Raw genomic sequence first — 24,479 nt, 5'->3', positions numbered from 1 at the left:
GTGAATAAAATGTTTAATTTTGATTCTTCGCATCAGTGAACGTTATCTTCAAATTTTCTGCAATTAACCTTTAATTTTCGTCCTCATAACACAATTTATAGATCCTTCTTCACTTTCTTGTAAATCAACCACATCTTCTTTCTAACAATGTAATTTCTTCACTGTGGGAAATCGTTCAAACAAGACTCTTCAATCGACAATCAATTCAAAATGACTTAATATTCACAACACTGAACAATAAGTCCATTATGGTTTATTCCGATACATTAAACCCCACTTTTCAATCGATCGAAGGAGGAAGAAGAAGAGTGGAGAACAATATAATATAAAGACATCATTTTCATTTATAGATCTGACATTTTCCACACATTACTAAGTCAAAACGCACTGAACTAGTCTTCTCTTCAACTTCAACTATACAGTCTCGGAATTGGCTCCGGAATCTGGCCTTTGTGAATGCGATGATGATGGACCATAGGCACACAAGTAGTTTGCTTCAAGGCAGCCACAAGGGAGTGCCTCTGGTTCACCTTTTTTCCTATACTAGTATAATCTTCTTCATCAAGACCAAGAGATCTCTGACTTGTTCACAATAGGTTGCCGGCTCTTCTGAGGCGGCGGCAGAGTGGTGCGGCGGTTGCCCTGCAAACTTATGAAATGAAAATACTTTTTCATCCGTTTGACCGGCATTCTTGCGAATCTTGATCGGCTGCATCATCAGGCCAGCGCAGCTCAGCACCAGCAACATGGCGAGGGAAGCTTCTTACTAAAATAACTTGAATCAACTGAGCGTGCGATCAGAGTTTAAAGGGGGAGCATCAATAAGTTTGAGGTAATAAATAGCTCAAAATTGCTTGTTGGCTTGAACGTTAGACATTTTTATAATGACGCATAGAAATGATCTACTAACGGTTTACATTATATGTCAACGATGTCTGATGGGCTTTACAAATTCCTGTCACTCATAAATTGGTGATTTTATGGGAAAACTGGAATAAGTGTAGGAATCAATAAAATTCAAACTGATTTTTTGACGTCTAGATTGACATGTGGAATGTGGAATGTTTGTAGAGTGGTTATAAAATGATGATCTTGTGGAATGTATCTCATAAAACAGAGATAATGTCAACTTCTCAAGGAATTTAAAGAAAAGATTCAACTGGTTATGTTTAAAATGACATCGAGTATATTATTATGTTTTGTATAGGTGATGAATGTTTGTTATAAAAGTGATGCTTTAGTCAACTTGATACCCTCACAACACATAAAGTTTGACGAGGTTATGACATGAGAAGCTCATTATCTTACACACGCATTCATCTTTTTGGTCTTTTGTTTTAAACTTTATAATGACTGACTGAAAAATTGAAGAACAAGTGCAGTTAATTAATTATATGAGATCTGCAAACACCAAGTTGTTGGGTTGGCAGTAGCAGAAAAAAAAAACAGATTAAGGCTAAAAAGGTTAAAAATGGTTATACTTTAATGTAACTGGGACGTGAGTGCAAGATTTATTATGTTAGTTTGTTGAAGTTTTCTTAAGGCATCATACGAATATAGTCATTATGTGCTAATTTTTGTAATGATAAAATTGCATTTTATAATATTACATGTTATTTCTCAATATAACAGTAATTATGGATATGAATTTTAGAGGAAGAAATTAGTTTCGTTATTTGCTGAGATTTCTGTCCTTAAAGATTTTGTTCTTTAAATTGCTAAGACAATTAAATGATTTACTTTTTTATGATCCTTTAAAGCTATAATTGACATTAATCACGAAATATTTTTGATTGGATATTTGACTTTTTTTTTTTAAATTAGAAATAGAAATTATATCGATCGACCGATTCTAAATCACTCAAAGTGTAAAATTATTTTGTGCTGTTTTCTATTTTCTTGAACAGCTTATTCTAATTCGTTAAAAATGTATCTACTGTCAAAAAATTCCAATAATTGATTTTTATGATGAAAATTAATAATAACTATAATTGTCCCCCTAACGGCAAAATAATACTTCCAAAAATAGAAAACTAAATTCACCTAGTAGGTGGAGCCACTTAAAACATATAAATAAAAATGCACAGTAGGTGGAGCCACTTATTATTTATGTCGATATAACCGAATTCAGTTTGAACGGAAATTTTAAGAACTTCTTTTTTAAAAAAATCAAGTCGTTAATTTCTGGAAAAAAATAAGGATTTTTAAGTGAAAGATTAAATAAATAAAAATGTGACATTTGCATTCTTCAAAAGATAAAATTTAAAGAAACTTTTAGGTTGTCTAATATTTTTGAGTCCAATCTCATTCATAACTATCCAGAGTTTGTTTTGGTGTGTAGGTGTTAATCTTCTCCTTGTTTCTTTTGTAATTGATGGGATTGTGATGTTGCTTGTGTTGAATAGAAATAACTCGTTAGGTAAGGTCCACATTTACATAATCTGTCACTTCTGAAGTTGTAATTTTTTGACAAGTAAAATCTTTGCTATTACTAAAAGTGAGACGATACACACTAAAGTTTGAAGTTGTTGAAATTTACTGCAAATTTGCTATCAATTTTGTAATCACAGTTCGTAGTTCACCAAGAAAAAAGACTATGTTATTTCACGAAAAGGTGATCAGAATTGGCTCCAAAATCTAGGAATTTTATACAATTAGACTTATTTTGGGGACCACGTGAATGATAAAGATAGGGTTCGAAAAGTTATCGAGGACATAGGTATATCAAAAAATGTTAGATTAGGTCCCACGAACTTTTTATGACTAAAAACTAACATTTTTGAAAAGATTCAAATATTTACATTTTTGATTCATATGTATGTATCAACATTTTCTATTTAAACTTTACAGCCAAAAAGAACAAGAAAAACAAATTGGAACCACATTATATTCATGACAGATGTCAAAATGAATAAATGGGAAATTTGATTCAAGTAAAGTCCGAAATAATATTGTCAAGTAGAACTATATATTTGCATAAATATGATTTAAAATCATGAAAATGAAAATAAATATAAACCAGCAGGAGCGTTCATTTACATATGTGTTTCGCCCCAAAGTAATGGTTGGCTCATCAGAAAATGACCATTACACCTTGTCTTGACGCATATTTTCTCGAATAAATCGAGATTCCATATAATCCGTGCTACATAGAGCTACTGTGAATTATATAGCTGCTACAAGTCTTCAAAGAAGATAAATTGTAGCTACATATTTTTATTGCCTTGCTATGGGGCTTTTGAAGAAGAAATATTGTGTAATGGCAATCTTCTGATGAGCCCAACCATTACATCGCGGAGAAACGCATATATGAACACTTATGCTAGTTTATATTTATTTTCATTTTCATGATTTTAAATCATATTTATTAAAATAAACGGTGAACACCAATTCGACTGTTAACAGTCAAATATTTCTTCTTGTATTAATTGCATTTATAACGGTTAAAAGGAGATGGTTTTGATTGTCGTCTTTCTGAAGATGAAAGTATCAATTTTTTGATACACATTGATACGTTGTTGGAAAGGATTTTCTGGATAGATGAATTTGGAGATACTTTATTGGCTGCATTCAATATCAGGCAGATAGTAAATTCGGATACATTTTTGCTAATGTTTTATAAGTTAAAGAACAGCTGATCTAAAATAGTTGGGTTGTCAAAAAATTAAAACTCGTTTAAAAATTTCTGGCATATGTGGGTATCTAACAGAATAGCTGATTCAAATATGGTTGAATTTAAAGGAACCCGACAATTATTTTATTATTAAAGTTATGCATTGAAATTGTTGTTTAACAATAAATTTGTACATCAAAATCTTAACGTTTGTCTGCTTTTTTTGAACGGTTGAGAGTTGTTTTTAGTTTTTGCGAGTTATCTCAATATAAGTATCCAACTCGTTTAAGGTATCTACAAATCTACTTATCTAGAATAGTCTATCAAACTCGAGATTGAACGCTGCCATTGTATACGTTGGATAGCTAAATTTATGTACCTGTCAAAATAAATTTCCAAGCTATCTTAATGTCACTTTGACAGATACAAAATCATTTTGGCTGTCAGAAACAAACATAGGTTTTTTAAATATTTTAGCTGAAATCATTTCGTGTAGACATGTAGTTTTTTTTTTTGCTCTTGCTTATATGTACACATGTACGCATTTTTATTATAAAAAAAATAAATATTTTGTGTGACGTATAGATGTCAAAATAACTAAGTAATATATCAATTATGATTTCTTAATTTTGATAGGAAGGGCGATTATGGATAGGAATTTGAAGATACCTTACTCTTTAAGTTTTATAATTAAATTGATGTATGTATGTATGTAACTTTTAAAACAAATATCACAAATTTTTTAATGTCACTTTGACAGATGCAAAATCATTTGGTGAACATTTTGGCAAAATTCAAACGCAAATGTACATATTTTTCTTTATTTATAGGTTTTACTCAATTCTTTTGTATTTTTGTTTCAATATAATATTGAATATAAGGTTTATATCTAATTCTCTTACTTTGTTATTATGAGTACGAAAATATCAAACATTTTAGAAATATAAACTTGCAAGTTGAAAATTTTTGGCAAGTCGGTTAAAGCGAATATAAACAATGCTGATATTGAAAAAATGTCCCTGTTGGAAATCAAGCATTTCTTAGGATAGGTTAGACTTGGTTATCTAAAATGAACTTGCCAATTGTGTATAGATTTAAAATTGAACGCCTTCAGTTAAACAATTTCATACCAAATTATAAAATCAAAAATATTAGCTGTTCATTGCAAGCTTCATAATTGAAAACAATAAAATTAAACGTCGATAAAGTTGTACATCACTTTATCTTTATTTTAACACCAAACATAACTAATTTTAATGTTTTTTAATAATGAGCTTTCGAAAATGAGATGGCATTTGGACGGACACCGATATTTCTTAAACCATAATGGAAATTTAACCGGTTTAGTGAGCAGAAACTATGTCAATTCACCAACAAGATTTTATGATCCCAGCCTTTTTAAGATAAAAGGTTATGCCAACTAATTCAGGACTACAATTGGATTTTTTTAAAATTCATCTTTATTCAATACTAATTAAAAATTGAATTGATGAATGCGTTAAACTATAGAATTATCGGTCAGTTTCATCTAATTACAAATCTTGAATTTCACAAAAATAAGTCTCACTTCACCATTTAAAGAAGAAGTTTGTGATAGAAAATACATTTTCTCACGATATTTGACCCACAGTTTATCTTTCCAAACACCAACTTGTTCCTCAAAATCATATTAAGCTTGTCATTTACGATATGGACAAAAATAGTAACACCTCTGCTAATAGCTTCTCTAAATCACGTCAGTTTAACTCAATCTTTACCTATACAGTCCTCCCATTTTCTGACCACATTAACACTAATGTCCAAATATCACATTATTATCATGATGTCAAAAGTTAAGCTTACTGAAGTAAGTTCCCAAAGAGCTCCCCATCACAAATCATTCAAATTGACTGACCGTCTCCGGCCAACTGTTGGTCGGTGCGGTGGTGGTCTATTCAATTTGAGGATCTATGATTAAATGAAGATCACCTTGCACAATGCTAGAAATGCTAGATGTTAAAATACTCTCATCCTATAGTAGCAATAAAAAGTTAATTACATAGTGTTCCCAATCAAATTGTTTTTCTTTTTTAATGTTTGGCTTATTTGAATTTGAAAAGAATGCTAAGAAACCACCATACCGCAGAGAGCGCTCCCTCTTGCAAAATATCTAAATGGCGTATTTAATAACCGAACAGCTCATATCCGTGGGTTTTGTGGAATTGGTAGACTCCCTCTTATTTCGAGGACGGTGTGGGGTATAATTTCTATGGATATATATGAAGGTATTCAATAGCTACACCTGAATTGGCCAGCGGCACTTTGTGCCATCTATAAATGTAATACACCGAACTGCACTGATCACCAGCATCATCATCATCATCATCTTCATAAAGCCTCTTATAACTTTAAAGTCATAACTTGTTATTATATGGATATAGCATGAAACAATGTCCCACCTCTTTTTTGTCAAATATTTATATTTTTCTCTTTGTTTCTAAATTAAAAAAAAAAGAAAAAGAAAACACAAGTTTCAATATTTTGCAGAGTGCATCTTCTCTTTATTCATTCATTCATTTTTCTATATTTTCATACTGATCATCCCCCACCTGTCAATGAATTTTCCACGGTTTTAATATACACGGAAAAGCTTTGTCCAAGTCCGAAGCTTATAGAGGTTTACTTATACTTTCAGCTTTAAACGTTTAGTGCGCCTAACTAAATCAAGGCAATTCTTGCCGACTCAACAACAGGGATGTTATATAAATTTCAGCAGTTTAATTTTTGACATTTTAGGCAGAAATAGAAGAAAAGTTGTAAGCAGTAACATTTTAAATCAAAACTGAATCTTTAAGTAGTTAATTTCCAGCAGTACAAGCCATTAAAACTTTTCAAATATTATAAATGTTACGTAAAACGCAGTTAAATTACTAAAGGATGTTAATTAACCTTTAACTAATTTGTTACCAATAAAAACAACAATTGGAAGTTGGAAGTTTTGTAATCTTATAAGGCGATTTTCTGTTTAAGCTCAGAGCAGAGCACTAAGCTGTCAAAAAAGAACTGTGTATTTAAAAGCTAGCTTACAAGAACCTTTCATTAGATAAAACTGTTGATATATGTAACGCTTTCGCAACAAATTTCCGTGAGTCATTTGGTAATAGCCCTGAAGTAGTTGATGAAGTATATTTTCATAATCTTCACTCCTTTTCGCAAACTAGCTGTACTCACATACCTGTGCTACAGAGTACGGTCCTTGATCTTTTATCAGCATTGAATGATAACTGCTCAGCCGGTCCCGATGGTATTCCCCCGATATTATTAAACAAGTGTAGAAATGACTTCGTTGAACCCCTTGCGTTCCAATTTAAACTTTTTCTAAGAACAGGCAAATTTCTCAATATATGGAAGAAGTCATTTCTAACACCAATTTTCAAGAAAGGTAACAAGGCGGAAATTACAAACTACAGGCCCATTGCAAAGCTTTCTTCCATAAATAAATTGTTTGAGCAAGTTGTTTGTGAAAATGTCGCATTTTTTAGTAAGAATCTCATTTGCGGACAGCAACATGAGTTTTTGAAAAAAAAGATCAACCGTTACAAATCTCCTTACATTCACAAACATGTGTTCAAACGCTTTAAAAAAAGGTTATAAAGTTGACTGTGTATACACTGACTTTTCTAAAGCTAAACTCTTAAAACTCTTGGTTTTCCACCATTTTTCTTGGCTTGTATTAAATCATAGCTTGAAAATAGATCCTTTGTGGTACAATTTAGAAATTGTCATTCTGAACCTTTTGTTGCTCAATCTGGTGTTCCCCAGGTAAGCCACCTTGGCCCTTTTCTTTTCATCCTGTCTATTAACGATGTATCGTCATATCTACGCTCAAGTGATTACTTATTTTTGCTGATGGCATGAACATTTTTAAAAAAAATAATGTCCACCCATGATCGTATTCTTTTACAAGCCGACATTGATAGTTTCACATTTTGGTGTGGGAAAAATAGCCTTTCACTCAACCCCTTAAAATGCCAATCGGTAATTTTTACTAAAAAACTAATAAGTAGAGTATTTGACTACTGTGTATCACAGCAAAAACTCTCTCGCGTCTCCACATTTAAAGATTTAGGTGTTCATTTCTGTTCCAAATTAGAATTTACACATAACATTAATTTTATTGTTAATAAAACATGTTCTATGCTAGGTTTTATAAAACGCTGGCAAAGGAGTTCAAAGATCGCTATGCTACTTTCTCTTTGAATAATTGCCATATTCGTCCTCTTGAATATGCTTCGCAGGAATTGACTCTCTATTACGAAATTTATAGAAAACATATTGAATCAATTCAACAAAATTTCATTAGCTTTGCCATAAAGCGTCTTCGTTGGGGTGATCCTAATGATCTGCCTCCATATGAACATCGTATTCTGCTTCTTCAAATGCGATCTCTCCATCAAACGCCTGTTTATAATAACTTAGTATTTTTTCATCAACTCATTAACGGTGCAATTGATGAACCTTATTTGCTATCTAGTGTACATTTGAATTGCGGAGGCGAAACTTATCACCTGCGTACATTTGATTTATACATATTGACTTCCATAGAACTAACTATGGGAAGAATAGAGCTTTAAGTCGAATGAGCATTTTATATAACTTAAACTGTTCATCGATAGATTTAAATTTAAATAAGTTGGGATTAAAATCATTGTTATCGTAAACGTTCTCCTTTTATTTTTTGTTCTGTAATAGTTAAATGTTAATTATGTTTTGTATTTTGTGCGTGTGTTAGGCTATAAGTGTATTATTTTTTACTAACAACTAACACATGCACTTATGATGAGCCTCTGATGTTTGACACTTGCTATAAGCTTACTACTTTCTGAAAATTCGGAAGTGTTAAAAAAGCTAGCGCGCTCTAGCTGGATTTCATTTTTGTACATTCTTTGTAATTGAAGGGCCACTTGAAAATTCTTCTTCTTAAAATAAAAACAACTAATTTGGGATGTGACCAACATTGACAACATCCCATTTATATAAAGATTTCAAATAATACCTTCGAAGCTTCAAAAAAAATGTGCAACCAATAATTTAAGTTAAAGCTTTTTTTCTCAAAACATTTAGCCCCTTATTTATTTTTTTGTGAATGAACTAACTTTCAAGTCATTATTAATCTATTTAAATCGAAAACCAAATTTTAACAATTTTTAATAGTAATTTGATGTTACTAAAAATACCATCAGGTCTCGGAACGTTATTCATCGTTGAATAAAATTATTCTGGGGGTAAATCATTTTACGCGTTACACGTTTTCATACTCTATGAAAATAAAGATCATCCGTAGTATACATCTAACCCATCTTTAAAACTGATAGCTGTCAAATAAAAATTTCCAACATTGAAGAATAACAATGGCCGCAAATTAAATGTTCGAGTAAATTAATAAAAGCAATTATTTTAAAGGTTACTCAAAGGTGCTATATACATTATTTTTTTAAATTGCAAAAATGCAAAATACAGTTTTAGATAATGTTTACTCAATTTGTACTTCCGTATAGCATCACTGCTTGCCGGCAAACAATCGTTTACCGCAACAAGTTGCCCTCTTCTTCGTCTTTCTCCTCCTCCTCCTTGTCGTCTTCGTCACACTCTTGATGTTGCAGTCGTTGAGAGAATTAAATAAATTAAGATTACCAAGTCATCGGATCAAGATCCAAGTATATGAGTATTTGTAGTACAGGTACTTGTTTTTTTTTACATCTTCTAATACAAAATGTAAAAATAAAATCTACATGACGCCCCTTCATGCATGTTACTGCTGCTGCTGCTAAACCTATACTGATACTGTTGAGGGTGGTGGGGAAAATCCATGATGCCATGTGCTAGATGTACCTACATTTACTTTAGCTTTACAATTGAACTTTTGGTTTCATAGTTGGTATAGTGTGAAAAACTAAAATTGGTATATAAACGGATGCCATCTATGGACTTAGCATCATCACAAAATCGTAGTTCACTACAAGAGTGTCTTTGGGAGTCTGAGAGTAACCAAAAGTCTTAAAGTTTTCAAAATCAAAACAAATCGGGAATTGTGATAAAATATCCTTCTTTTCTAAATAAAAATTATTAAAAACATAATTAACTATGAATTTCGTAAGTAAACCTATAAGTGGTTTAAAATTGTGAAAATTGTTACAAAATTAAGGACTTGAAGTGAATTTGAAGATCATTTCTCAAAGTGAAGAATTTTCTTGGACATTTCTTAAAATCTTTTAAGTGACAAGTGCATATTTTTTTAAAATTAATGTGAATTTTTGTTTCAAGGAGAAACTTACTTTTCATATATTTAATATTCGTTGTAAAATTCAGATCTATCCAACAGACACATCCTCCTTTGGACACTAAAATAAATTCTATTGCCAATATTATATTTCTACTAACAAGATTTTATAAAAGTCAGATATGTGTCTGATGAAAAATACAGTATCTGATTGATTTTAACCTACATCTGTTTGATTTTAAATTCTCTTTGTTATTTTTATTTAAATGCCAGGTAATTTAAAGTTATTTTGTATTCAATTCTCTGTGATCCTTTTAATAATCAAGAATTTTTAATGCAGCAGTTATACTGTCAAAATTTACTAAAATTTATATTCAATTTAAAAAAATATCAAAACAACAACTCAAATGTCTTTATCCTGAGGCATTGAGAAGAAGTCGTTTACTATTTTTGTCAGCAAAAAGTAAACAATTTAAACTCGGCGACATCAAAATTCTTTAGCAAACATATATTAAACTATGCATGAAGTACATAAACTGTTTAAAAAGTTTTGTTTACGTATCATTAGTTTTTATGACTTCTTAAGTGAAACATTTTAAATTTACAAGTATTTGAGTACTGACTTTCAGCAAACCTCACCTAAGTTTGATCATTTTTCTCTTTTTAAGAATTAAATTTATTTCTTTGACCAACATTGCTTAGTATTAATGATAAGTCAAATTCACTTGAGCTGATGAGCCACTTGCAGCTTTATTTTGCTAATTCTGAAAACTTAATTTTTAAAAATGTAAACTGAACTAATCTTGAGATCACAAAATCGATTAATTTATAACGAGTTAGCCCCATAAACCTTTTGCTTTTCTCGCTACTGAATTGATTCCAAGACTGATTCTCTTATTCTGTTTGACAAAGTATCACCAAGTTTACAAATTCCAGAGCTTCTCTATTTTTCAGCACTTTTTCGCGATCAGGTAACTTTTTTAAGAATCCAAGGTTCCATGTTCAAGACAAAGAGGTGGTTCAGTTAACTAGAAAAATTGTGTTGAGCATTATCAAAAAACTAGACGGTATTTAAGATATCACAGAAGGAGTCCTTCCTTACATTTACAAAAAATCAAAAGATTAGATTACTACAACTTAAGAAGATACAAAAGTGTATTGCCTGATGTTGTTTTCTGATAATTTTCTGGAAAAATAAACTTTGAGACAGTTCTAAACAATTCAATTTCAACAAAATTCAAATTCAAACACAAATTTTATTTCCACTTACAAACTTGGCTAACTATTAAAAAATATATTTTGTTTCATAAATCCATTTAAACAGCTTCACTATTCCAACAAAAAAAACGACTTAGTTACATTTTTGACTAAACGCACACTAAATTTCAATGTTTTTCCACAGTTTTTCTACAAATCTTTCAACTTGTCGGAAAAACTGTAAAGACTTTTGGGTGGTATTGAAAGATCTTTAAAAAGTACTTTTCTTTTAAAAACCTATAGTTTTCGAGTAATTTTCAAACAAGGTTACTTTAGCCCCTTTCACACCCCCACCACTCAAATAAAATTGCTTTCCCTGTTTAAAAATGTTTGGACTTTTAAGGTTAGTGTAAACTAAGCTCTGCACCAAAATTCAACTTTCTCGAAATTTGTCTAATTTTTCTAGACTATTGTTAATGTCCCGTTTTTTAATGTTACAATAAAAAAAACATTATAACGTTGAAGGCTAATTCAAGGTTTACCCTAATTCGCTAAATTTTTGTTTACCTTTATTTCTGATTATACCTTCCATTATTTTATTTAATGACGGTTTTTAAGTTCTGAGGTATGTAAGGTTAAAGTTTTTTCCTTTCAAAACCTTGTTCAGCTTATTGAGAATCTGTCTTTCAGCAAAAGATTTACTTTAAACCTTTGTATTCAAGAAAGTTTAGAAAACTTTATGTGAAATTGTGGATCTCAAAACATGTTCTTTTTTGAGAAGTGCAAAATAACCACGAAGTCTAAATGAACAAAAAAAATAGTCAACGTTAGTTTAACTTCAAAACTAAAATTTTCTGTCACTGTCAAACTCAATCTTGGTATAAAAAAGTGTCGAGTTGATACCCAAAAAAAATTCTTAGAAATAAATGGATCAATCACAACTTTTCTGATTTTATAGAGGAAGAAAATCCAACAATTTTAAGACGAATAATTCCTGAATTAAGAAAACTTAACAAGCTTAAACTATTAAATATAACTTCAATCATAGTTTCGATACAATTCTTTTTAAAGCTATTAACCGAAAAGTTCTAGCCTATTTTTACTTCTTACTTACTTACTTAAGGTGGCGCTACAGTCCTTTGTGAACTAGGGCCTCACCCAACAAACTTCTCCATCTAGCTCGGTCCCTAGCTAGATATCTCCAGTTTCGCGCTCCAAGTTGGGTGAGGTCACCTTCCACTTGTGCGCGCCACCTGATCCGCGGTCTTCCTCTACTGCGTTGTCCTGTGGGTGCGGATTCGAAGACTTTCCGGGCCGGAGCATTGGTTTCCATGCGCTCTACGTGACCCAGCCATCTTAGTCGTTGGACTTTTACTCTTCTTGCTAAGTCTACGTCGCTGTACAGCCCGTACAGTTCGTCGTTCCATCTTCTCCTCCACTCCCCTTCGATGCATACGGGACCGAAGATCACACGAAGAACTTTTCTCTCGAAGCGACCCAAGGTGCTTTCATCCGCTTTTGTCATGGTCCATGCTTCTGCACCGTATAGCAGCACGGGGATGATAAGGGTCTTATTTAGCAACACTTTGGTCCCTCGAGAGAGGACATTACTACTCAATTGCTTTCTTAGTCCAAAGAAACAGCGGTTAGCAAGAGTTATTTTGCGTTTGATCTCAGCGCTGGTGTTGTTTTCTGGCCTATTTTTAATGTTCACTATTTTCAATTCTGCGTTTACCTAAACGAATTATATATTGTAAAAATTTAAGTGCGATGGGGATGTTTAAAAACTATCTAATTGATAACCCTGTCAATCTCACTAATCATCAGATTAGGGAAGAATAATTTCTTAGAACTTAAACGTTTTTTTTTTTTCTTTCTATATTTCAATTATTTAATTGTAAACATAAACAATCTACGATTATCAATGGAAGAAAATACAACAAAGTGAAGTGCAAAAAATATCTCATCAATCGATTTAATTTATTTGGCATTTAATTTCAATATATAATTTTATTTCATGAATGCAATTATGTCTTTCAAGATGCCAACACGATTATCAGTGTCAAAAACAGAAAAAACTTAACTTTAACTGATTCATGTAAAATTGATGACTTTTTAAATGAAATTTAATGCTGACAATTATATGTTTATTGATATGTTAATTTGCTTCGCATTTAAGCTAGATAAACAGTAATTTATCTCAATTAATCATAATCATAGGATATGTGATTAAGTTATAAGCTTCTTAAGTAATTTTGAAGCGTTTATAAACACCAATTACCACAATTTTTCAAAAAGCATGCTTTGACCTTATTTTCACTCTATTTCATTCAAATTTCGACCTTTAGTTCCTTCCAGTGTGTTTCTTCCTTTATTTACTTTTTTTTGATAAATTCAAATCTTAATTTACAAAAATGTTTCCAGCTCAAATATTCTTTCAAAATCGAGGCCATTAAAGTCTTCCAACACCATAATTTAGATATATGTACTTACAACTTATAAACCTATCTACTTTATGTTTCTTAACCATGAATAAATTATAAACCTCAAAATTCCTCATGCTTGGGTGCAAAAAGAGAATAGAAAAAAAAGCATCTAACGACCATAATATTATAACCACAACCCCCTTTAACCCTAAAATGCCAAACCAATTTGAATATGAATGCGTGCCATAATACCATCGCTTCAAGTCGTCGACGTTAGTCGTTAAGCGTGCACCTCCTGCTGCACCTATTGTTCAATTAATTCCCCAACATCTCAAGACTCAACTCAGACTTAAAAGTACAATAAATAAAAAGAATGAATGCAAATATTCGATATACGCCTTATTGTCATAGATATCTTTGGTATACCTCTGGAAGTTAACTTTTATATGACCCATCATCCGCACTGCGCTGACTCTGAATGACTTCAAATTAACTTCAAATGATTATGTTTTTAAGACCTATAACTTCTTTTAAGTAAGTTTAACATCTTTTTTTCGTGTGTCTCTTCTTTTTAAAAAGGTCACAGCATTGATTGTTGCTATTTGCGCTGGAGTTGCATCCGCCCAATTACGTCCAAGAGTCCCTATTTCATCGGCTTATGATCGTGATGCAGTGATCTTAAAACAAAACTACGACTTGAACCCTGATGGTTCATATGCCTATAAGTGAGTATAACTACTAACGTATGTACTTCCTCTAGAAGTCTAGTGTTCTATGGAGTTCAAAAATTTACAAGGTCTTTTTCAATTTGGAGTTGTGGAAGTTGATGGTTTAATAGCTTTTATGACACCTCTATCCTCCCATACACTCCATAACTTCTTTCGAATTGGAAGCTTCATTCATTCTTTCAGCAGTTTGTTAACTCAGTTTTTGTTTTTTTTTTTATTTTCTCTGATTTTAGTTTCGAAACTAGCAATGGAATTCGGGCCGATGAGGCTGGTTACCTCAAGAATCCCGGCTCTCAATTGGAAGCTCAGGTGAGTAAATTATGCTGATTTGTTTATAGTTCTTTTCTTTTGTTATTGTTATTTCTAACGGTGGTATTTCCGTTCAATAAACAAAAAGTAGGTAACGGTAAGACATTAAATTGGTATCGCAAAGATAAGAAATCAAAAAAACTTCCAAATGAAATGTTAATTAGGTGTTGCTAGTTACCATATAAAAGAGTTGGCGGAAAATTGTTTTCGATTAATGCCTTGAAAGATTTCTTACTCCAAAAACTGCCAAAACAACTTTACAAAAGTCTTAGCAAACCGTAGGTTAATATTGGACAAAACTTTAAACGGAAACTCGTCCTCAAAAGTTGTTTCCTGGGACATGAAGAGTCGATAAAACCGCCATTATTTATAATGATATTTTTAAGCATCTTTCAATACAATTATGATATTTAAACGTTCTAGGCGATCAATTTCAATTCGATAACAACCAGAAGTATGCAACAAACAAATTTGAAAAGTATGAAGTCGCATATTTTTAGGCAGCACAGAATACAGGGTGGACATGAAACTTATATAGATTTTAATTTAAAGCAAATGGGAAAAATCTAATTTCAGTTAAATGCATTCAAATTCTTTTTAAATGTTTTCCTAAATTTCTTCTCTAATAATGAAAAAGGATTTTCGATTCAATTCGACTTTTAAGCTGAATGGAATCAAATTCAGACTTGAACTCATTCATTTTTTTTAGAATTTGATTTATTATGATTAGATTTACATTTTGAACTGAATGGAATCAAACTGTTTGATGATTATTAAATCTTGCGTTCAATTTCTATACTCAAACAAATTTTGTGTGTGCAATTCGCTGACTTAAAGGTCTTTTATAATTTTCAGGCTGAGTATAATTAAAAAACAATTTTTCTTAAAAAGTCTTTTAAGGCCCCTATTAGATTGAGTGATCCAATTCCTCTCTTCAATTGAACGTAATCAAAATTACTATGAAGATCTAAAGTGGTTCATTTTACTATGTTGATTTGAATTCGTTCATTATCGGCTCCATTCAGATCTTTTTTTCCCACAATTTCTAGAACGTTTAGTTATTGAACTAGACCTAATATTGAAGTTGTTCATTTTTTAATGTTTTAAACTTTAACTCGTTCATATTACAAACTTTTCTTCGGGTTTTTATTTTCAAGTTAAAAACAATTCAATTCACGAAGCGTTCATTGTGAATGCATTCAAATTATATCTGGTAGATCTGAGCTCGTTCATTTTACTATGTAGATTTGAAGTCGTTCATTTTTCACTCGTTCGTTGCTTGTTCAACTCTACTTAATTTCTTCTGTTCACGATGTCTAGAACATGTGGTTGTTGAGCTAGATCAAGATTTAAACTCATTAATTTTTTAATGTTTACAACTTCTGTTTAGGTTTTTATGACATTAAATAAAATCTTTTAATCCAGTCTACCGTTCTAGCTGAATACATTTAAATTCAGATCTCGTTCATTGTAAATGGATTGAAATTATCTGTAATAGCTTTGAACTCGTTCATAGAGTCACAGTTTTAGCTAACATTCTACTCTTTTGCCTTTATTTAAATAGGATTGGCAGAGGATTTTGCAATTTAGTTAATTTTCGCAATTCTAATAATTATTTGTGGATCGAATTTGTTCATTTTAATTTACCTTTGAGTATTCTGGTACGTCTTTGAAGTATTTTTTCAGAATCATCTAAGGGAACTTGTATTTGGTATCCATTTCCAGTTTGGAGTATATGATTTAAATTAAATTTTATCTGAAATCGTTCAGTTTAGTATACAGATTTGACATCGTTCATTATGTCAATCGTTTATTGTTATTTCCGTCAAATTGTAATTCGTTTTCTTTCATTCGCAATTTCTAGAACTTGTGGTTGTAGAGCTGTTTTTAATTTTAACTCGTTTAATTTACTAACTTTTGTCTAGGTTCTTATGACATTGAGACAGAAGATCCCAATCCAGTCTAGATTTCAGGCTAAATACAATCAAATTTAGTACCAGTTCATTGTAAATGAATTCGTTCATTGAGTCACAATTTGTTTACATTTTGCTAACCCTTTCAAATCTTTAGAGATCTGAACTCATTCATTTGGACTTGAACTCGTTAGTTGTATTATGTAGATTGGAACTTATATTTTTTGTGTATTGTGAGTATTTGGCTTGTAAGCCTATTGAAGAACCAAATACCACAGGGTAGTCTTTTTTTTATATTCAAAACTAAACATTTTAATACTGTCTACTAATTTTTTTGTAGGTTATGCAAGGATCCTACTCTTACACTGGTCCCGATGGTGTTGTCTACACCATAACATACATAGCCGATGAAAATGGTTACCGTGCTGAAGGAGCTCACATTCCAACTCCACCACCAGTGCGTGCAATTAACGCCCCACCAAGATATAACTTCAAATAAGCCAACGGCCGCCATCTTAATAGGAAATCCCACATTTGAATAAATCAACAAATTTCATACTTTTCAACATTTCCATTCCCATCCGCAAAGCAGCAATTTAAGAATGCAACAGTAATACGAACGAACCGACAGGCATTAATAACTTCTAAGTTTTTCACAATTTTTTTTTATCTTTCTCTTTTCTTTCCACTATCTCTTTATATCTCTATCTTCTTTTTTCCTTGATACTCTTTCTTATTCATATATTATATATTTTGTGATTGTATATTATTATTTTTGTATTCTATTTTTTGTTAAATATTCTGTAAATTGATTGATTTTTTATTTTGTTTATAATTTTAAGAACAATTTGTAATGTTAAAAAAATAATTTAAATAAAAATCGAGCAAAACTGCAATACGATTGCACATGAAAACAAATTGTTTATTTTATTTTTTTCTTTTGATTCCAATTTTATTGTCAATTTTTTGATGAACAGGAATAAATGAGGTTCGAGGAGATTTTTTCAATTCAATTTCTTCATCTTGAGTTAGATCAAATTCAATGCTGACGATAATCAAATGTTGTCCTGATTTGTGAAAGAATCTTTGTAATTTCTTCGCCATCAATGTTATATCTGCATCTGCTGGATTTTCACAGTTTCTCCAAGTTCCTGAAGATCCACCCCAAATTCTTTCAATATTTATCCATTGTTTTCGATCGATTCTCAAGCCAATGATTGGACAGCCAACTTGTAGTAACTGCGGGTTAAGTACAGGCACAACGGACAAATATTTGGTTTCGTAGAGAATCCGGTTGATATCACTTCGAAGAATATTTTCCAATTCTGAGTTCTTCTCAGGAGTAATTGATGCATTTCTCCTTTGAAAATATTTCGGAAGCCATTTTCTGACAGATAGAAAACACAACATAATTACAACCATTTCAAGGAGACTCCAAAGAATTCCCCAAAGAATTCTGTTCTCCTGCATGACAGACATATAACGAGGTATGAAATTTACATAATCTTTAATAACTTTTTCACTAAGTTCTTGACAATTTGATAGGCTTAAAAGTTCTGGATGTACTGGCATTGGAATCTTATCGCTCAATAATGCAGTTTCGTTTTCTTGAAATATTAATTTCTTTAAATTGACAATTCGAGTCCATAATTTTGTACAACCAGGTTTTGTCGTCATTTTAGTACAATGGTCGAAAGCTTGATAAAACCAATTTGAACAAATACCTATTAGAACCTCATCTTCTTCGGAGGGGTTTGAATTCTTGAATTCTGTTTTGGTGAATATTTTTTGACATAGCCGGATCATGTAAGGTGTTTGTAACATTTTGAATACAGTAACTGACTTAAGATTAGAAAACACGACTAATTCAATTTGATTGATGAATCAAATTCATCTACATAAAACCCAAATGAAACTAGATTGCCAATATTTTTCAAAGGTAGAGCAGTTAAAAGTATCTAGAAAGACCACAATAGAAATTGAGAATTTCAGTAATGCAGAATTCAGGGCATCATTTTCTCGAATTTTGGTACCCAAATCTCAAAGTTTTGGAGTTTTTTAAAAACAAATTGAATTAAAAGTGACGGAATTCATGATTAATATTTCCAGCCATTAGTCTCAAAAACACTTGCTCGATCGGCGTGCAATATCAATTGAACTTTGGATTTTCGTCAAGATTCGTTTAGTTTATTTTCGAAGGGAAAATGCATCCGTTGGGCACGTAAGCCCATGCGAAATAATTCCGTGAAAGCAGAATGTCAATGGACTTTAAGTCTTGACAAACTTTTTTACAACGTAAGTTTACAGATATTCAAAGGATTGTATACTTTTAAGGGTGAATTACAAAACCCTTGACAAAACAGCATTCGCGCTAATGAAATTAGGTTCCTGGGTTCACTGATATTTAATACATTTTAAAGTGAAAGAAAAATTAAATGATATATGAAGCGCGTTAAGTCAAACTTTTTTGATTAAAAAGCTAATTTTTGTTTAAAATTAAGATCGATAAAGCTTAAAGAAACTTAAATGTCAATTCTCAGGTTTGACAAATGTAAGCTTTCACTATGAACGCACCCTTAAGCTAATTTCCAAATTGTCAATGTCAAAGATTTCTATAAAAGAAAGGTACTAATGATGGAGAAGTTTGCGAGGAAGAACATTTACGAATAATTTAAAGGAGATTAGACATCCCAAAGCACAAATATGTAAATATTCAAGTCCAGTTTTTGAAATGACAGTTGTTATAACTATGAACTTGGAAACTATAGATATAAAGTTTTGCTTTTTCAACACCTTAACTTTTTCGTCATTTCTAGAAACTATTAAAGTTTACTAGAAACTTAAACGTCAAATCTCAAATTAGACAATTTTCACTGTGAACTCAGCCTTAAATCAATGTCAACGTTCAGTAAAATGAATATTTTCAAATTGTGAATTTCACGAAGGAAAACTTACAATTAAGATTGGTTAAAATGAGATGGGACACCATTTGTATCAGGACCAAAAGCGTAAAAGAACAAAAGTGTCATATGAAGAGATTTTGAGATTTATCTAATTTTCAATATTTCTGGCAGGATACTGGTTATCAAAAGTTTATAAAGAAAAAACAGATTAAGTTTGTTCTTATCAAATAACAGGTAGTTTAAAATTTTATTATCTATATTTAAATTAAAAGTAGGTATAAGCATAGCTAAAATTGGTTTATCCAAGGAATCCTCCTTGGTTTCCAAAACCTCCTGGACGGCCTCCAAAACCACCTCCTTGGCTACCGAAACCACCTCCTTGACTGCCGAAACCACCTCCTGGGCCACCGAAACCACCTCCTCGTCCACCGAAACCACCTCCTCCGCGGCCACCACCAAAACCTCCATTTTGGCCACCGAATCCTCCATTTTGACCACCGAAACCTCCATTTTGGCCACCAAAACCTCCCAAACCACTGTTGCCTCCAAATCCTCCTCCTCGTCCTCCACCGAGACCTCCTCCAAATCCACCACCTCGACCACCTCCTAGTCCACCACTATTTCCAAAGCCTCCATTTCCAAAACCTCCATTTCCAAATTGTCTCCTAACTCGATGGTGGTCTTCTTGTTGGTTTCCAATGTCAGCTTGAACAAAGGCCAAGATAGCCAGTACAGCAAAAATTATAAACCGATTCATCTTTAATTGAATGTTAATACTATAAATTAAGGTAACTTAGTTAAGAGGTTCAAAATCAAATGATAGCATTATCACAATTCCAATGGGTTTTTATAGGACATCAGAATAGTTCCCCAATTCTTGATCTATCAACATAAAATTTAAATAAACTTATTTTTGGGTTCTTTCCGTTCGATATAAAATAATAATAATATTATTATTATTATTTTGTGGTTTTTGGATGTGAGATGTGATGACAAAGAGGTTAATGCGCAAAGCTAAAAGAACTTGATTCCAAATTGTGAAATATATTCAAAAATTGTTACGTATTATTTGTTTTTGTTTTGATTGTCATTTATAAACAATTAATTTATTTGATAAGGTAATATTATGAAATTCAAGAACTAGGATTTATAATCCTATATAAGCTAAAAGATAACAATAACAATATAAATCGTAAAAGCTTAACAGTTCTTTAAATTTGGGGGTTCCCTTAAAAACTTGTGGTTATAAATAATATATGTCGTTTTAAGAAAACAGTTCATCAGACCAGTATGGTTTTGAGGTTTCGATATCGTAGGTAAATTTGTATTTTATCAATTGTCTTTTGAGATTGAATCTGAATGGTTATATTTTTATTTCATTGTTGCCCAAGAATTGTTAAAGTGTTCCAAAATATCACTCGAAGTTTGAAATGTCACAATTTACTTTGAGAAAAAGTGTTTATAATCTTTAAGGAAACTGCTGACAAATTATTTATTTACTTCGTCAGTTTTTGTCGGTGAACTCCATCATTCTGACACAACAAGAATTCGTTACGGGCCTCGTTCAACAAGGTTCTCTATCTTTCTCCATTGTTGGCCGACATGCCCTCCAATATTGCACCCCAAAGGCAGCAGGCGTACAGGCCTATGACATCTTTGCAAAGGAGGAATGGTCTACTCCGGCCATCGGAGTTTGCAAAACTTTACCTATGTTGATAAACTAGTTGATTATATAAGCTTAATGGTATATTTCGGATAATTCATCACAAACGGGCCTAACTGTTCTTCATTTGACTTTTCGCACAAACAAGGATAAAACGCGTAAGAACCAAGTAACGAGAACAATTTTAACACCCAACTTAATTGCTGTTCTAACGTTTCCCTCGTTGGCGGTCGGCCATCAACCGTATAGAAAGGTAAAACTCAGTCTCTATCAAGGAGTGTTGGAAGTGTCATCAAAGCTTTCTCCCAGAGGCTGCTGGACAGGTTCTTTATAAATGTTGAATATAGTGAGAATAATTCTCTAGGGTTTGGACAGTCATCCTTTGTTAAAAGAAAAAACAAATAGGTATATCAGTTAACTAATCGTGAATTTTTTGAAGTGTAAAAATTAAAGCCTAAATTTTTTAGTTTTGCATTATAAATCGTTACGGTTGAAGTTTATTGGTTTTGAAAGTCCAAAGACGTAATCATCGTAGTAGGGAATCATTAGAAAATATTAATCACGACTTCTATTGAAAAGATTTCTTAGCATATTCCTTTTCGGTAATATTTGAATGGACACTTTATTTTTCCTGAACAGCAAATTTTATTATTTTAAACAATTAATCGAAACGTTCCACTTACATTTTTGTGTTTCAATTTTACCCAATGGAAAATTTCTGTTAGAAAAATTGTTCAGTTGATTTCATTGAAGAAATTTTGTTCAATGATAGAAATTTTCAAGGATCGCTATAAATGACCTGTCAAAAAAATGACGATGATATCTATAACTGCGACCTTATAGAATTGAAGTTTTACAAATGAAAAGTCGTGAAAAAGGCACTAATGGGCAGTGACAGCTATGATCATAGAAACCAGTGATTGACATTTTTTAACAGGTAATTTATAGCTATTATTGAAAATAGCTGTCATTGAATAAAAATTGCCTCACTGAAGTATAAAAAAACTTTTTTCTGACAGAAACTGGTCATTAGAATTGTGTAACATTGACATAAAAATAAGTGGAGTGATTCGTTTCATTTTTTAATAAAATAGAATCAGCTGTTTAAGAAAATGAATTTCGGTCAGGAAAATAGAAAAATGCATTGTATATTTTTTAAACAAAATTCTTTGAGTAATTTTCAATCGATCATTGTAATTTGTTTGTATATTTAATTTAAAAGCAAAAGTAAACGCTGTCAAATAATGGAAATTCAAACATTATCCGAATTGATTTCAATGATTGCTTTAACAGGTCGTCTCTAAGTGAAAACCCTCCTGTACAGTAGAAAATACCACAAATTTCACTTATAACACGAGTAAGAAAATAAAACTAAGAATATATCAAGTTTTTAAAGAATTTTATTGATTGCTTCGATTATTATAATAGCACTAGAAGACTTCTGTTTTATTAATAAGGAACACCTGAAGAGTGCTCTGGAATTTGCCTTGTTACACGATAAACCAGTTTTTCTTCACTTGATCTATCAGCTACAACTTGGTAAATAGCCAAAACTACAAATAATATCGCCAAAGTGATCAAGAAACGCATCTTGTATATTTTTTTTTTTTGTTTTTTTAATAAACTTTATGGCAAGACTTCAAAATTTTAAGTGATGCTATTTTGAAAATTGAATTCCTTTTTATATTATCTTCAAAAAAAATTACTTTTTAACAATAACAAAAAAAAGTTATGAAATCATCGACTTGTTTTAAAGATTAACATTAATTATTTTCTGAACTATTCTATAACTTGTTCTTTTAAAAAAATTTAGCACTAGATGTTATTTATAACGGTCATAACTTGAACTACGAGAGTCTCTTTAAAGTCGCGGTTAAACTTTAAATCGAATATAATTACTAAAAAGAATTGACAAAAACTTTAAGGGACGATTTCTTCACTCTTTTTCAACTTTTCTCAAACTCTTCAACTCTAAAGTTGATATCAAAGTTAAAGTTGAGGATAATTTTTCTTCAGCTTAGAAATAAGAATTTGAAAGTTGATCTGCTAGAAGTCTTTAAATCTTGGAAAATATTCAGTACAAGAATTAATGTTTTAAATATAGTAACAAACACACGATCTGATAAAAAAAAAAACAATTACTTACTTACTTAAGGTGGCGCTACAGTCCTGTGTGAACTAGGGCCTCACCCAACAAACTTCTTCATATAGCTCGGTCCCTAGCTAGATGTCTCCAGTTTCGAGCTCCAAGTTGGGTGAGGTCACTTTCGACTTGTGCACGTTACCTAATCCGCGGTCTTCTACTGCGCTGTCCTCTGGGTGTGGATTCGAAGACTTTCCGGGCCGGAGCATTGATTTCCATGAGCTCTACGTGAACCAGCCATCTTAGTCGTTGGACTTTTAAACTTTTGGCTAAGTCTACGTCGCTGTACAGCCCGAACAGCTCGTCGTTCGATCTTCTCCTCCACTCCCCTTCGATGCATACGGGACCGTAGATCACACGAAGAACTTTTATCTCGAACCGACCCAAGAAGCTTTCAACCGCTTTTGTCATAGTCCATATCAGCACTGTATAGCAGGACGACGATGATAGGGGTCTTATATAGCGACACTTTGGTCCTTCGAGAGAGGACTTTTCCACTCAATTGCTTTCTTAGCCCAAAGAAACAGCAGTTATCAAGAGTTATTCTTCGTTTGATCTCAGCGCTAGTGTTGTTTACTGCGTTTACAGCGGAGCCTAGATAGACGAAGTCTTTGACTACCTCAAACTTACTTCTGTTGATGGTGACGTTTTGACCAAAACGTCGGTGTTGTATGTCCTTTCTTGACGACAGCATGTACTTTTTTTCCCCTTATTAACCGTAAAACCCATTTTTTCCGCCTCTGCCTCAATACTCACAAAAAGCCCGATTGACATCACGCTGGGTTCTTCCGATTATGTCAATGTCATCAGCATATGCTAGTAATTGGACAGACTTTTGAAAGATAGTGCCTCTAGTGTTGACGTGTGAGCTCTGCACTATTCTTTCAAGCACGATGTTAAAAAAATCGCATGACAGCGCATCACCTTGTCTAAAACCTTTTTTGACATCGAAAGGTTCTGTTAAGTTGTTTTCAACCTTTATGGAGCAGCGTGAATTCTCCATGGTCATCCTGCACAAACGGACTAGTTTGTCATTGATCCCAAAACTAGACATGGCTCTATACAGCTCGTCCCTGTAGATGCTATCATATGCGGCCTTGAAATCGATAAAAAGATGGTGGGTGTCAATTTGGCATTCTTGGTGTATTTCCAGCATCTGCCATAATGTGAATATTTGATCGACTGTGGACTTTTCTGGACTTTTCTTTAAAAATAATCTCGAAAAGTTACACTGTATTATTAATGCGGACCGATGAAGTCCTTCGATTTAAACAATCAGATTTTTGGATTGATTTTTTTTTAAATAGAGAAAGCATCGGCCGGAA

General features: G+C 32.1%; 3 protein-coding genes across 3 annotated transcripts; 1 reads left to right on the top strand and 2 right to left on the bottom strand.

The window, feature by feature from the left end:
* Positions 1 to 9,580: 9,580 nt before the first annotated feature.
* LOC129951663 (cuticle protein CP14.6) lies at positions 9,581 to 17,363 on the top strand. Its single transcript, XM_056063912.1, has 4 exons — positions 9,581 to 9,745; positions 14,075 to 14,220; positions 14,457 to 14,532; positions 16,786 to 17,363. The coding sequence occupies exons 1-4, from the start codon at positions 9,737 to 9,739 to the stop codon at positions 16,942 to 16,944; spliced, it is 390 nt and encodes a 129-aa protein (XP_055919887.1). The 5' UTR covers positions 9,581 to 9,736; the 3' UTR covers positions 16,945 to 17,363.
* Positions 17,335 to 18,483, bottom strand: LOC129951661 (uncharacterized). The gene has a single exon (XM_056063910.1). The coding sequence runs from the start codon at positions 18,267 to 18,269 to the stop codon at positions 17,373 to 17,375; it is 897 nt and encodes a 298-aa protein (XP_055919885.1). The 5' UTR covers positions 18,270 to 18,483; the 3' UTR covers positions 17,335 to 17,372.
* Positions 18,484 to 19,646: 1,163 nt separating this feature from the next.
* LOC129949103 (uncharacterized) lies at positions 19,647 to 20,105 on the bottom strand. The gene has a single exon (XM_056060350.1). The coding sequence runs from the start codon at positions 20,103 to 20,105 to the stop codon at positions 19,647 to 19,649; it is 459 nt and encodes a 152-aa protein (XP_055916325.1).
* Positions 20,106 to 24,479: the final 4,374 nt, after the last annotated feature.

The sequence above is a fragment of the Eupeodes corollae genome, chromosome 3, assembly GCF_945859685.1.
Source record: "Eupeodes corollae chromosome 3, idEupCoro1.1, whole genome shotgun sequence".
Classification (NCBI taxonomy): Eukaryota; Metazoa; Arthropoda; class Insecta; order Diptera; family Syrphidae; genus Eupeodes; species Eupeodes corollae.
The sequence above is the reverse complement of the archived record's forward strand: the minus strand, read 5'-3'. Positions and strand labels throughout refer to the sequence as shown.

What these genes read in the sequence shown, in the direction of transcription:
- LOC129951663 (XM_056063912.1), top strand. An exon ending in GATGGTTCATATGCCTATAA is followed by an intron (nt 14,221 to 14,456) that starts GTGAGTATAACT and finishes CTCTGATTTTAG; the next exon opens with TTTCGAAACTAGCAATGGAA. An exon ending in GCTCTCAATTGGAAGCTCAG is followed by an intron (nt 14,533 to 16,785) that starts GTGAGTAAATTA and finishes ATTTTTTTGTAG; the next exon opens with GTTATGCAAGGATCCTACTC.
- LOC129951661 (XM_056063910.1), bottom strand. Translation starts at nt 18,269, where the DNA reads ATGTTACAAACACCTTACATGATCCGGCTATGTCAAAAAATATTCACC.
- LOC129949103 (XM_056060350.1), bottom strand. Translation starts at nt 20,105, where the DNA reads ATGAATCGGTTTATAATTTTTGCTGTACTGGCTATCTTGGCCTTTGTT.